Source organism: Phyllopteryx taeniolatus, chromosome 19, assembly GCF_024500385.1.
Source record: "Phyllopteryx taeniolatus isolate TA_2022b chromosome 19, UOR_Ptae_1.2, whole genome shotgun sequence".
Classification (NCBI taxonomy): Eukaryota; Metazoa; Chordata; class Actinopteri; order Syngnathiformes; family Syngnathidae; genus Phyllopteryx; species Phyllopteryx taeniolatus.
In genome coordinates, this window is record NC_084520.1 from 6558826 (window position 1) to 6574948 (window position 16123).

Consider the following 16123-nt stretch of genomic DNA (forward strand, 5'->3'; position numbering starts at 1 on the left):
GGCAGACGCTCTAACCAGTCAAACACCGTGTCGCCTGCGGGTTTAACACGTCAGTAAAACTGTATTCTTAATGTGTAAATAAAAATAACAACAACAACAATCAATCTTCAATCAACCTACCACGCACGGCTAAAATCATCTTAAAGTATTATATTTTATAGTACTGGATGAGACTTAGCTCCTTGTTTTTGGCAACAACCTGGTCAAAGAACAAAACAATCAAGATCATTCTCTATTAATTTCACTGTGAGATGTAGGGCTGGCCTTAAAATGAAATTCAAAAATTTCTATTTTCCAATTTTAATCCATTTTCTTTTGCCATTCTGGGATTGGCTTCATTTCTTCTGATACCAGACAAGTTTTGAAACAGTTTTGTCCTGAGCATTAACTTGTATCAACTTCCACAGAAATAATACTAATATTATTTTCTTTACACATAAGAAAATAAGTGGCTCCGTGTGGAAAATGTCCCTTTAGTCAAAACATGTATGTAAACACAATCCTTAATAAATGAACATTTTAATGGTGACTTGACTGGTCCATACATAGAGCAAGAGGAATGCCAAAGCCCCCTCCGACTTTCTAATGCTCTTTTCTTGTCTAGAAGTGTACAGGTTTGGCAAGGCCACCTCGGCAAACTATTTGTGGCATGGAAGCACATACCTTGGGTCAAAAGTTTCCAATATGTGGATAAATAACTGCATTTCCAACATGTGCAAAAAAAAAAAAAAAAAAAAAAAAAAAACAACACTTGGCAACACTTATTCTGGTTTTGTAAACTCCTCTCCAGCCGCAGACATGCTATTAGTGTAAGCAGTGCACGTCAGAGAGGATGCTCTTTGAACTACGAAAGTTACTAAAAAAATGATTTAAAGAAAAATCTAAATGACAATTAAATTCAAATTAATCAATAAAACTGATAAATCACTCAGTCCTGATGAGATTGTTTATAAAAATGAAGCCAGAGTAACAGATATAGGAAAAGTTAAAACTGTCCTACCAGCTCGCTTAAATCGGTCCATCAGGTTTTGTCTGACTTCCCTCTGCAGGTTAAAGTAGTCATCTTCCTCATCAGGCTTCTTTATGTACAGTGGAATGTGCTGGAATACCAGGATGTGTTTTGGTGCCTGGACAAGGACAAACTTATGATGATCTTGTAGTAAACTTATTGATCTCAAATAAAGGGCACAATTTACAGAGGAAGAGGAGACTTTGCTCAGCTGCTCATCCAGCCATGTTTCCTGAGCCTCCTTCAACTGAGGGCAGGCCGAAGCATCATAGAACAACTGTGAGTTCAGAACCAGGAAAAGGACTCCACCCACCTGAGACATTAGAAAGAGCAAAATGATTCAGTCAGTGTTCATGGCAAAACCTCATTAATTCATGCTTTTAAACTATAGTAGCCACAGGCATTAGATTTTTTTTAGTGCTCAATTAATTGATAAATTGTTGTTTGTGCTTCTTTACACTACAAATTAGTTTGTTTTATTCCATATACTTGAATATCCCCATAGGGAAATTTGTTGTGGACTCTGCTAGTCCTGCAGTACACACCACAAACATACATGTAATTTGATTCGAGACTGAATCAACAGCACCTCACCTCTGTTGCAGCCTGGTTGTCCACAAGACACAATTATTCAATTCCACAGGTTTGATATAATCAAATGCAAATGCAATCCATATACAATCAATTAATTGATTATACCCATTTCAAACAATGACAAAAGTGCACGTTTAGCACTGTGTATAAACTGCTATTGTGTAAAAAAAGAAAAAAAAAACTAAACGTGAACAGCGTTAAAGGAATAACATCATAACATACAATGTAACATCTAATATCAAACAATTTCCTCCGGGACACTGGTCAACCTCCAAATGTTTAACTTTTCAAATTAATTTTCCCATAGAAAGTTGCAATAGAAGTAATCTATTGCCATCATAAAATGTAAAAACAATAAAAGGGTCACTCAACTTTAATGGCATTTAAAGGCATTTGTACTGAACTAATTCTGGGGTGCGTCCTGCATGACGACATTGCATGACAGCAGTGTCCAAATTAAAACGCATTTTTGGATGAAAATGTTGGTGGAATTCCAAATATTACAACTTCAAGATTCAACTTTAGAGGTTCCACGAATTTAAAATGTGTGTTATATAGAGTGCAACTGTACTTACTGTATATACAGTGTAGTGGTACAAAATATATCATATTATTGTACAAAATATGTGCGGTAATTGCTTACCCAGAAGCTGAAATAGTCATCCCCCCATGCAGTGCAGTACTGCTCCACTGTCGTCGGCGTGGGGGTGTTTCCTAGGTCATGATTGCCACTGACGAACACTAGTGGGATAGAAGGATCTGTCCCCTTCAGTGCCATCTTTAGGTCTCGCTCCTGATCATTTCTGAAAGGGGTGCCTACAGAGGAAAAAAAAAGCAATCTTGCTCAATTCATAACAACGCAAAGGGCATACCGTTATCGCAGTCGTATAGATCATAAAACAACTTGGACTTGAAAGTTAATTCTTTATGATGCTATCTTACAACCTCAATTCCAATGAAGTTGGGACATTGTGTTAAACAAAACAGAATACAATGATTTGCGAATCATGTTTGACCTATATTTAATTGAATACAGTACAAAGACAAGTTATTTAATGTTCAAACTGATAAACCTTATTTTTTTTTAGCAAATAATAATTAACTTGGAATTTTATGGCTGCAACACATTCCAAAAAAGCTAGGATAGGGTCATGTTTACCACTGTGTTACATGTTTCTTTTAACAACATTCAAGAAATGTTTGGGAACTGAGGACACTAATTGTTGAAGCTTTGTAGGTGGAATTCTTTCCCATTCTTGCTTGATGTACAGCTTCAGCTCTTCAACAGTCCGAGGTCTCCGTTGTCGTATTTTACGCATCATAATGCGCCACACATTTTCAATGGCCTGTCTAGTACCTGCATTCTTTTACTACGAAGCCACGCTGTTGTAACACGTCCAGAATGTGGTTTGGCATTGTCTTGCTGAAATAAGCAGGGGCGTCCATATAAAAGATGTTGCTTGGAGGGCAGCATATGTTTCTCCATGTACCTTTCAGCATTAATGGTGCCTTCACAGATGTGTAAGTTAGCCATGCCATTGGCACTAACATAGCCCCATACCATCACAGATGCTAGCTTTTGAACTTTGCATCCATAACAGTCCTGATGGTTCTTTTCCTCTTTGGCCTGGAGGACACGACGTCCACAATTTCCAAAAAGAATATGAAATGTGGAGTCCTCGGACCACAGAACACTTTTCCACTTTGGATCAGTCCATCTTAGATTACCTCGGGCCCAGAGAAGCCGGCGGGGTTTCTGGGTGTTGCTGATAAATGGCTTTTGCTTTGCATAGTAGAGTTTCAAGTTGCACTTACGGATGTAGCGCCGAACTGTATTTACTGACATTGGTTTTCTAAAGTGTTCCTGAGCCCATGTGCTGATATCCTTTACACATTGATGTCGGTTTTTTGATACAGTTCCGCCTGAGGGATCGAAGGTCACGGACGGGCATAGGTTGACCATGATTTGCAAATCATTGTATTCTGTTTTTATTTATGTTTAACACAAATGTGGAAGCTTAAGGAATGATAACTGTACTATACAATACAACTACATCATCATGGCTACTAACATGATGTGTGGCATTTTAATGGAAGATTTCTACAGTACCGTTTGGTAAACCCAACCTCATCGTTATTCTGAATGTAGCCTGCAGCTAGGTGCATTTATCTAATCTATGCTATAAGATAATGAAGGCTATTTGTTTTACACCAACTTAATGCACTCAACTGAAAGTAAACCATAGAAGGAGACCTTGCGACCTACATTACGCCATAAAATCCAATCTCTAGGCATTAACTTCAATATGTAAAACAGCAGAAGTTCTGTTGTGTTGGTAGAGGTCTATAATAGGTTTTCCGAGCTGTGAGCACAGTTTTTTTTTTTTTGGTGAAAAAAAGGACAAAACTTTCTTCTTCTTCTTTTCCTTTCGGCTTGTCCCTTTAGTGGTTGCCACAGCGCGTCATCCTTTTCCATGTAAGCCTATCTCCTGCATCCTCCTCTTGAACACCAACTGCCCTCATGTCTTCCCTCACGACATCCATCAACCTTCTCTTTGGTCTTCCTCTAGCTCTCTTGCCTGGCAGCTCCATCCTCATCATCCTTCTACCAATATACTAACTATTTCTCCTCTGGACGTCCATCCATCCATCCATTTTCTGAGCCGCTTCTCCTCACAAGGGTCACGGGCGTGCTGGAGCCAATCCCAGCTGCCATCGGGCAGGAGGCGGGGTACACCCTGAACTGGTTGCCAGCCAATTGCAGGCCACATAGAAACAAACAACCAATCGCACACACAGTCATGCCTACGGGCAATTTAGAGTCTCCAATTAATGCATGTTTTTGGGATGTGGGAGGAAACCGGAGTGCCCGGAGAAACCCCACGCAGGCACGGGGAGAACATGCAAACTCCACACAGGCGGGGCCGGGGATTGAACCCGGGTCCACAGAACTGTGAGGCTGACGCTCTAACCAGTCGGCCACCGTGCCGCTCCTCTGGACGTGTCCAAAACTTTGTTTTCCAAAACTCTCGAACTTTGTTTCCAAAACATCGAACCTTGGCTGTCCCCCTGATGAGCTCATTTCTAATTTTATCCATCCTGGTCACTCTGAGAGCGAACCTCAGCATCTTCATTTCTGCCACCTCCAGCTCTGCTTCCTGTTGTCTCTTCCTTACACCTTCCTCCACCCGTTCCAACCCGCTTTGACCCGTTTCTTCACTTCCTGACCACAATCAACATTGCTCTGGATGGTTGACCCCAAGTATGTAAAGTCCTCCACCCTTGCTATCTCTTCTCACTGTAGCCTCACTATTCCCCCACCAACTCTCTCATTCATGCACATATATTCTGTCTTACTTCGGCTAATCTTCATTCCTCTGCTTTCCAGTGCATGCCTCCATCTTTCTAACTGTTCCTCCACCTGCTTCCTGCTTTCACTGCAGATCACAATGTCATCTGCAAACATCATGGTCCACGGGGATTCCAGTCTAACCTCATCTGTCAGCCTATCCATCACCACTGCAAACAGGAAGGGGCTCAGGGCTGATCCCTGATGCAGTCCCACCTCCACCTTAACTTTGTCTGTTACACCTACAGCACCTCACCACTGTTCTGCTGCCCTCGTACATGTCCTGTATTAGTCTAACATACTTCTCTGCCACTCCAGACTTCCGCATGTAGTACCACAGTTCCTCTCTGGGTACTCTGTCATAGGCTTTCTCTAGATCTACAAAGACACAATGTAGCTCCTCCTGACCTTCTCTGTACTTTTCCATCAACATCCTCAAGGCAAATAATGCATCTGTGGTACTCTTTCTAGGCATGAAACCATACTGGTGCTCGCAAATACAAACTTCTGTCCTGAGTTTAGCCTCCACTACTCTTTCCCATAACTTCAGTGTGTGGCTCATCAACTTTATTCCTCTATAGTTCCCACAGCTCTGCACATCACCCTTGTTCTTAAAAATGGGCACCAGCACACCTTTCCTCCATTCCTCAGGCATCTTCTCACGCGCTAGAATTCAATTGAACAAGCTGTTCAAAAATTCCACAGCCACCTCTTCTAGATGCTTCCATACCTCCACAGGAATGTCATCAGACCAACTGCTTTTCCATTTTTCATCCTCTTTAATGCCTTTCCACCACACTTGCCTCTTCTACTCTCCCTTCTCTCTCATTTTCCTCATTCAACTCCTCGACGTATTCTTTCCATCTATCTAGCACACTACTGGCACCAGTCAACATATTTCCATCTCGAGCCTTAATCACCCTAACCTCCTGCACATCCTTCCCATCTCTATCCCTCTGTCTGGCCAACCTGTATAGATCCTTTTCTCCTTCTTTAGTGTCCAACCTGGCATACATGTCATCATATGCCTCTTGTTTGGCCTTTGCCACCTCTACCTTTGCACTATGTCGCATCTCAATGTATTACTTTCGCCTCTCTTCAGTCCTCTCAGTGTCCCACTCCTTCTTAGCTAACCTTTTTCCTTGTATGATTTCCTGTACTGTGAGGTTCCACCACCAAGTCTCCTTCTCTCCTTTCCTGCCAGAAGATACACCAAGTACTCTCCTGCCTGCCTCTCTGATCACCTTGGCTGCAGTGGTCCAGTCTAGTGGAAGCTCCTCCTGTCCACCGAGAGCCTGTCTCACCTCTTCCCGAAAAGCTGCACAACACTCGTCCTGTCTCAGCTTCCACCACATGGTTCTCTGCTCTGCCTTTGTCTTCCTAATCTTCCACCCCACCACCAAAGTCATTTTACACACCACCATCCTATGCTGTCTAGCCACACTCTCCCCTACCACAACCTTATAGTCGGTAACCTCCTTCAGATTACATCATCTGCACAAGATGTAATCCACCTGCGTGCTTCTACCTCCGCTCTTTTAGGTCACCATATGTTCCTGCCTCTTCTGGAAAAAAGTGTTCACTACAGCCATTAGCATCCTTTTTGCAAAGTCTCCCACCTTCTGTCCCTCCAAGTTCCTTTCCTGGATGTCGTACTCACCCATCACTTCTTCATCACCCCTATATTTACTTCACCAACATGTCCATTACAATCTGCACCAATCACGACACACTCTCTGTCTGGGATGCTCAGAATTACTTCGTCTAGCTCCTTCCAGAATTTCTCTTTCACCTCGAGGTCATATCCTACCTGTGGGGCATAGCCATTAATCACATTATACATAACACCCTCAATTTCAAGTTTCCGCCTCATCACTCGATCTGATACTCTTTTCACCTCCAAGACATTCTTAGCCAACTCTTATTTTAAAATAACTCCGACTCCATTTCTCTTCCCATCTACACCATGGTAAAATTATTTTATTTTATTTAACCTTAACCCTAAACCCTGCCCCTAAACCTCTAGCCTTACTGCCTTTCCACCTGATCTCCTGGACACACAATATATAAACTTTTCTCCTAATCATCATGTCAACCAACTCCCGAGATTTTCCTGTCATAGTCCCAACATTCAAAGTCCCCACATTCAGTTCTAGGCTCTGTGCTTTACTCTTCTCTTTCTGCCGAAGAACCCGCTTTCCACCTCTTCTTCTTCTTGGACTTCGACCCACAGTAGCTGAATTTCCACCGGCGCCCTGCAGGTTCACGGCGCCGGTGGCGGACGTTGTTAACCCGGGCCACGACCAATCCGGGATGGAATTATTTGGATGAACGCTCATATTTGTTTGGCAAAGTGTTAAGCTGGATGCCCTTCCTGACGCAACCCTCTGCATTTATCCGGGCTTTGGACCGGCCAACAGATTGCACTGGGTTGTGCCCCCCATAGGGCTGCATTACAAGACTTTGTTTTATACAATTTTTTATAGATTGAGACACAAACTCAATCATAACACCTACAAAAAACAAACCGATATGTTCCCTTCCATCAAAGTCTAATTTTTTTCTACTGTTTTATGCTTAACAGGTAAAAATGAGTCTCTGAACTGGTTTGACATATATGCAGTTGGTCAAATGAATGCAAAAGACGATAAACGACATAAGGCTTGCCAAAACGACATTGACATTGAATGATCCAAATGCAAGGTCGCTATAAATGCCACATATTAATGATAATAATAATAATAATAATAATATTAATGAGGCCGTCTCAACTGCCAGGTGTAAAAGACCAACTAGAATAGGATGAAAAGGACAGTATGGGCATTTTCAACCCAAATCATGTTCCAAACCCAATAAAAGAGTAACAAAAATCATAAAAAATAATTTTAAAAAATGATGTAGTGGGACCTTTAAGGAAATGGCTTTGTAGGTAGTCACCATATGTATGTGTAATCCATATTCATTCATCCATTCTCCATTCCACCTGTCCTCATAATGGTCGCGTGTGAGCTGTAGCCTATCCTTGCTGACTCTGGGCAAAAGGCACCATACAACCTGTACTCGTCACCAGTCAATCACACACATATACAGTATATAGGGCACATATACAGTACACAAACAACCATTTTCAAATTCATACCTTTGCACCACTCTTCAATCAACTGAACATTTATTTTTTTGGAATGTGGGGGGAGCTGGAGTATGCACAGAAAACATAGAACTCTGAGGCAAAGGTGCTAACCACCAGGTAACTAGTGGAGGTAATTGTTGATGAATTGCCAACACGCTTTAAAGCCCTGTTTAAACCCAGGATTAATGTGCACCTTGTCATGTGTGATCTAAACAGAAGGAGACCGTCTGTGTGATTACAACAAATGTTGGAAAGTGTCCATACTTATGGCTCAAGTGACCACTTGTGACTGGATCTCATGTCTGTGCTCTCTGTACAAATATGAATAGATTGGTGCGCAATGAGTATGTACATCTGCTAACATAGATTATATTATGGTTCTATTTACAGAAAACTCTGAATAGATGTTAATGACAGGCCTGAACAGAGCAAAAGTGCACAATGTAGGCAAATCACAGTGAAACTAAAAAATTAAGCACTGGAGGATTTTCAGTTGAAGAGCTGCAACTGTGCTCTTTGCAGATGATGGGGTTTGTTTTGTTTCATTCCACTGTGACCTATAATGATCGCCTGTGACCTATAATGATTGCCGAGCCAGATGGCAGATGGAGGGTAAGGAAGGAAGTCATTATCTTCAAGCTGGTTGGATGTAAATACATAACCAGGACATAACCAGGTACTTAACATTTAGGTATACCTGTGTAATCCTTGCTCGCCTCATTTTGAGCAGTTGGTTTTCGACGTCCACTTTTCCGCATTGAACATATCATCAAATGCTAATAAACAACAAATGGATGAGAACAAGGTCTCTTGTATTTACCTCTAGGCATGTGGCCAAATTTCATTTGACAGTAGACTATGGGCAGCAAGAAACAGATGCACCAATGTGGCGACTGTGCAGTTTACTGAAGCTTAATTTCTTATCATATACATTATTATTAACTTTTAAAAGTTGTGTCTGTAACAAATTTGGAGGCCCAATAAGCAATCAGTAGTGGTTTACCACCCATATGGAATCGGCTTGACAGGTTGGCAGCCCAAATAGTACTTAACAGTTTTGGCTTTTCCCCTCCTGGCTCCTTGAGCTGTCACCGATCGTGATGGAGAGGTTTGTGTGTCCCAATGATCCCAAGAGCTAAGTTGTCTGGGGAATTATGCCCCTGGCAGGGTCACCCATGGCAAACACATCCTAGGTGAGGGACTAGACTAAGCACAGCTCCAAAAACCTCTATGAAGATGAAAAATTCAGGAAGACGTTTTTCCCTTGCCCGGACGCGAGCGCCTGGTGGCCGGGCCTGCACCCATGGGGCCTGGCCAGGCACAGCCCGAAAGGGTAGCGTGGGTCGCCCTTCCCATGGGCTCACCACCTCTGGGGGGGGGTCATAAGGGTCGGGTGCAGTGCGAGTTGGGCGGTAGCCAAAGGGAGGGACCTTGGCGATCCGATCCGATCCCCGGCTACAGAAGCTGGCTCTAGGGACGTGGAATGTCACCTCTCTGGCAGGGAAGGAGCCCGAGGTGGTGTGTGAGGTCGAGAAGTTCCGACTAGATATAGTCCGACTCACCTCTACACACAGCTTGGGCTCTGGTACCAGTCCACTCGAGAGGGGGTGGACTCTCTTCCACTCTGGAGTTGCCCACAGTGAGAGGTGCGAGCAGGTGTGGCTATACTTATTGGCCCCCGGCTCGGCGCCTGTACGTTGGGGTTTACCCCGGTGGACGAGAGGGTAGCGTCCCTCTGCCTTCGGGTGGGAGGACGGGTCCTGACTGTTGTTTGTGCCTATGCACCAAACAGCAGTTCAGAGTACCCACCCTTTTTGGAGTCCTTGGAGGGGGTGCTGGAGAGCGCCCCCGCCGGGGACTCCATCGTTCTGCTGGGGGACTTCAATCCTCACATGGGCAATGACAGTGAGACCTGGAAGGACGTCATTGGGAGGAATGGCCCCCCCGATCAGAACCCGAGCTGTGTTCTGTTATTGGACTTCTGTGCTCATCACGGATTGTCCATAACGAACACCATGTTCAAGCATAAGGGTGTCCACACGTGCACTTTGTGGTCATGTCAAAGGACCTGCGGCCACATGGGCGAGCTGTCAACTGATTACCACCTGGTGGTGAGTTGGCTCCGATGGTGGAGGAAGATGCCGGTCCGACGAGGCAGGCCCAAACATATTGTGAGGGTCTGCTGGGAACGTCTGGGAGAATCTCCTGTCAGAAGGAGTTTCAACTCCCACCTCCGACAGAACTTTGCTCACGTTCCGGGGGAGGCGGGGGAGATCGAGTCCAAGTGGACCATGTTCCGCCAATAGAGGCAGCTGACCAGAGCTGTGGCCGTAAGGTGGTCGGTGCCTGTCGTGGCAGCAATCCCCGAACCTGTTGGTGGACACCAATGGTGAGGGATGCCGTCAAGCTGAAGAAGTTGGACCGGCCAACAGTTTGCACCTCTCGGGCTTTTTTGGCCTGTGGGACTTCTGAGGCAGCTGATGGGTACCGGCTGGCCAAGCGGAATGCAGCTTTGGTGGTCGCTGAAGCAAAAACTCAGGCATGGGAGGAGTTCGGTGAGGCCATGGAAAAAGACTTCCGGCCACCTCTGAGGAAATGTTGGTCCACCATCCGGCGTCTCAGGAGGGGGAAGCAGTGCACCATCAACACTGTGTATAGTGGGGATGGTGCGCTGCTGAGCTCGACTCGAGACGTTGTGAGTCGGTAGGGAGAATACTTCGAAGACCTCCTCAATGCCACCGACACGGCTTCCCATGAGGAAGCAGAGTCTGGGGTCTCTGAGGCAGGCTCTCCTATCTCTCGGGATGAGGTCACCGAAGTGGTTAAAAAGCTCCTCGGTGGCAAGGCCCCGGGGGTGGATGAGATTCACCCGGAGTTCCTAAAGGCTCTGAGATATTAGTTGAACATACTCACAATGACCCATTGTCTGTTAAATTTTCAGAGGAATGTTTCCAACACAATAAGCAAATGTGGCATCTTTGCTGGTGTTAATGCAAGTGATAAGGTTAGAAGATTCTAACATACAGAAACAATCCTCTGCTTTGTTAAATGAACAATTCGGTTGAGGTGGTAAGTTGAATAGAATGCCAACTAGATGCCTCCAAAAGTACCATATACTATATGTATATATATATATATATATATATATATATATATATATATATATATATATATATATATATATAAATAGCTGACAGTCTGACTACAGTCCTAACTATGTAGATTTATCATTCCACCATCACAGATTATGGCCACTTCTATAATTGCTGGCACAGAGCAGAGGCTGTCACACTAATGAAGCTGGAATGGAAGATAGGTAGCATGCACAGGTTGTCACTCAAAATGCTGAGGCAAGTGTTGCACCTGCTAGCTCTGTAATAACCCCACTTTTACACACATTTGGATTTTAAATGGAACAATTCAGCATATTCACATAGAGTCATCATAACATGCTGATGTATTGACTCCACAGGAGAAAAATATTTTTCCTATGCCCCCTGTAATTATTGAAAATTATCCTCACACCTCACTGACTCTTCTAAGTGCTTACCTTTAAGAGTTTAAGTACTTCTTTAGATATTGCTCCATGTTCTCTCTTTTTATAAAACGTATCCAGTAGTAGATAAGGAAGTAAAAAAAAAAAATAAATAAAATAAAATAAAAAAAAAAAAAAGGTTTTACTGCAGAAAAAATAGATCTGTTTACATCACCATGTCAATTATTGTGATTAACTGATTGAATGGTCTGCTCCAACACTGCAGTGCTTATATAATTGTCCGTTTCTTACAAAGAGCAGCTTAGTTGTTAATAAAGTTGTTGTTTTTTTCCCCATCCAACAGGTGTTGAAGTGTGCTAAGAAGTAAGTGTGAAGCAGGGCTGGGCTCGACAGTGACATCATGCCACTCTCAAGGTTCTCTGGAAGAGTGAATGTGACTAAACTTTAGTGAAAGCCATACACCAGATGGGGGGTTTAGGAAGCTGTGGTGCCTTCTGTTTCCTCACACCTCCAGCTGTCTGCCTCAACTACAGCCATGAACTAACAAGTCTATCTATATGAGTCACCCTCATTCAGGAGTCCCTTAATCTACATTTGAGACACCATGATACACCTGGCACTAAGGATGAGCGATAAGAAAAAGAGATACTCTGGGGATAATTGTCCAGGTCCACTGCAGCAACAATATATTGTTTTTTACTCATGAGTTGCCAAGCTAGTTTGGTTCACAGTGAACCACCATTTATCGTGGAGGATACATCCCGGACCCAACCAACGTAATAGGTGAACATATATGATATAGACCATATAAAAACATTTTTTAAATAGTTTTACGCCTCCCATATGCACACATTTAAACAAATGAAAATACGTTTATTTAAACACATTACCATAAATCAACACACCCCAAAATGTTGCAAGTAGGGTTACAATTAACGATTATTTTAATAATCGATGAAACTGTCGATAATTTTTTTTCAATTAATCAATGAATCGGATTAAAACCATTTTTGTCAAATACGGTACATATTGTAGTGTTGTTGTGTTACATACATGCCTGTGCCTTTGAGAAGTGGGGCCTGGTGGGGTCCCACGTGACTTCGGCGAGTCTGCGAGTGTCTTGGCGTCACCTGTGGCTGACAGCACCTCCTACTTGAGAGTGCTTATTGTTTTTTACTTTTTTATAGTTCTCCCAGCCGAACAATAAATGGCAGAAAAGTGCATCGGTGACTGTGGCTCTCCTTTACCACATGTGAGGGCATTACAGTAAGTATATTGTAAAACCTATGAAAAAAAACAATGGATTAAAATCCGACAAACAGCAGTGGCTGCTAGTACTCCTAGTATTTGCCTTTTTTTTTTTTTTTTTCTTCCTTAACACAGTTGCACTAGAATGTGTAGGAAATCAGAAATAATATGCTCCAACCTCATTACCTGTACAGGTGATGTTTTAAGCAACATGTTAACATTCTTAAGCGGAAATATTAATAATAAAATTGTAAATACAATGAAGGACCTTTCGGTGATTTATCACAATATGGAGACGCTGTTAGTCTGCTTTGCATGAGTGCCTTAAATTCACATAACATCAGGTGTATATTTTCTTTTACTTCTCTCTAATCAGCACCAGTCTTGCTATGCTGATGTCTTACATGAAATCATGAATGACAGGCATTTGAAGCGGACATTTTGAGATTGAGAGATTCCAGAAAATGTTGGTGGAATTCAAATGTATCAGTTGTATTTGAATTTAGAGGTTACACTGACATTGGGTTTAAAACCGTGCATACCAGCAGGCTGATATGAAAAGGCATGATGAATGTTTATTCAAATAAGTAAAAACAATATCAAAAGCTTATAGCTGCTGTCAGAAATTCATCTTGAGTTATCAATAGTATATATTGTGAGGGCAACGACACTTTTTCCTTGTGTGATTCTTGGGAAGTGGCGTCAAACTGATGTGAGAACTGGGGGTGAGTGGGATCAAACTTGTGTGATATCAGCAGTAATGCAAAGGCTTCACTGGACTGTAAGGATGATGAGAGATCTAAGCCTTTAGGTGAAGCTTTTGATCTACTAGTCGATCAACATTCCCATCTTCACCCATAGTGCTTTGAAGACTGAAAAAAATCCAATACACAAATAGATGCAACGGTCAGAATGAGTTCGGAAGACAAAAGTTGAGTCGGGGTGTCTCGAGGAGCTGACAAACATTGCTATTCTTGCAGAGGAGAGGGAGCACAATGGAGGGAACAACCTGGATGTGAATAAAGCCGGTAGGTTTTGGACTGATAAAAGTATTTTATGTGTCATTTACCATTGTTTCCTTACAAGGTCTCAAATTTACTAAAGCCTGAGCTCTTAAATCTCTACATGGATTCTATTAATCATTTTAAAAGTATTAGTCGAGGCTCAGCTTGCCTGTAAACCAATTAGATAACATGCACACCCACCTTCCTAAAACCAAAGTCTCAAAAGCCTTTAATAATTCACTATTTGAACAAAGGTTGAGACCCATAGCCAAACACATACAGGAAGTACAAATGTAAGAAATGGTGGAGTTCCCCCGCTTTGTAGTCATAAAAGCTTTTGCTCCTCTGGGAATAGCATGACACAGGTGGGTGTCTGTGGGAATGTCTATACATTCATTCAGAAGAGAAGCTGGGATGAGAACGGTTAACCTATTGAGATTCATGAGCAGCTACCGTGTTACATCGCTACAGTCGATTGATGATTGATTACAAATATGTGGACATATTAATTACAATCATATCTTTGTTCATCTATCCATGCCACCGAAAGATAGTAAAAGGCAGAATAATTAAAATGTTGTTCCATTAGGTGGCAGAAGTTAAAATAAGCCTGTGCTTCACCTGTTGCAATTCATACAAGAGAACATGTCGTGACTTCCTGTAAGTATATCAGCATTGTATTTAATTAAACAGTCCCAGATTTCACACTCTCAATTTGTAGGTAAATTCAGACCAGATCATCAATCTACAGTTTGCCATTCACATCTGCATATACACTGTTTATTATTTATTATTCAGGTACAGTTGCCCCAGTGCTGTTCTCATTCTGCTCAGTCTCATTGCCTGATGTTGTATGTACAGATATTTTTGGACTTTGGATTCTTTGATATGAAAGAATCAAAATAGCAGTTTCCCCATTGCGGGACTAATAAAGACTCGCTTCTATGTGTTTCGTCCCTGTACTTTTGTATAGTGTATTCATCTGCCTTCAGATGCAGTTATTCCATAAAATTTCTGTTTTAGTGAGGGGACTGATGTCCCAAGGAAATCTGTACTTCACATTCATGAGCTTTACACACATGCCTGCAACAACAGACAACGTTTCTTTCACTGTACCATGAAGAAAATGCCGTACACATCCCCAGAGACACCGCTTGAATCCTTTGCAGTGCTCATTAGGAGGCTGTTAAGTCTAGCATGTTTCTCTAATTTAATCAGCTCATCATCTCTAACCTCCGCACCACGACACCCTCCCAACACCCTACTCTTTATCCTCTTCATTTGTCAGCTTTGAATATAAGTGAAAAAAGACTCCAGAGGGTAAAAATGGCACACAGGTAGCTTTTATTACACCTACATTATTCCCAACTACAGTAGAACAGAGCTGCTCTGAGTAAATGTCAGAGCTGAAGAACATTGGCCAGCTAACTATATTGCAAAAACATCATATCAATGTTGGACAGCCATAACAAGAGCTCATTTAAAGGCTGATGCTGTTGATTTACCTCTGAAATTCGGACAGCTATATGAACTCATTTTGCCAAATTGATGATGAGTGCTGTGTAAACCAGCCCATGTACTGTATATTGTTGTAGTGTAACGTCTGTATAAAAGAAGCTCTGGAGGTTACTCTATTGTCAGTTTACATGGGACTGTAAAAACGGATACAAATTATGTCATTGTAACGGACACCCCATTAAAGATGACAGCCAGCAACCCCCAATCTCGCACAGTTCCGCATACCTGCCTCGGCTGCCCCGCTGATCCAGTCTGCATACACAAGATCTAAGGAAAGCCTGGTCCACTTATCAAAAGGAGAAGCATGGGAGACTTAACGTCGCACACGGATGCTAAATGAATTACCAGCCAGTCCAAAGGAGCTCATCAAAGCTGAGACACAGACGTGGTTTTCACTCGGACGCTAAGTTAGTTAACTTTGGCGAGTTGGTCGAGGTGAGACCAAAAGGAAGACTTCACCAAAACTCCAAAAACTTCTTTAACTGGTCCCAGCTACGGCCCCTTTTATGGCCAGAGCAGGACAAAAAAAGGGGGGTGTTTACCCCTTCTCTACCACTTTCACGAACACAGATTGGCTGGACTGCCTTTTGGCGTCATGTTTCCATTTTAGGATTATTTTGGGTCTTAAAACCAGTGGAATAAAATATTAATTATTGGATTTAAGATAACGAGACCACTTCCTCACCCTGCATTGTTCCACGCTCATCCTCTTTCATACCTGTAATGAATGTTTCAACTGTTGTGTGGTGTGGGGGACATTACTATTTTCCATGTG

At 42.6% G+C, this 16123-nt stretch overlaps 1 protein-coding gene across 2 annotated transcripts in view; it reads right to left on the reverse strand.

The window, feature by feature from the left end:
• The window catches only part of cpped1 (calcineurin-like phosphoesterase domain containing 1), a 50267-nt gene that overhangs the window by 22471 nt on the left and 11673 nt on the right, over positions 1 to 16123 (reverse strand). For both annotated transcript variants that reach the window (XM_061755650.1, XM_061755649.1), the window contains exons 3-5: positions 2247 to 2419; positions 1197 to 1322; positions 1001 to 1127 (exon numbers count right to left, since the gene is read on the reverse strand). In XM_061755650.1, the coding sequence (XP_061611634.1) occupies positions 1001 to 1127; positions 1197 to 1322; positions 2247 to 2419 (426 nt within the window). The remainder of the gene's footprint in view (positions 1 to 1000; positions 1128 to 1196; positions 1323 to 2246; positions 2420 to 16123) is intronic.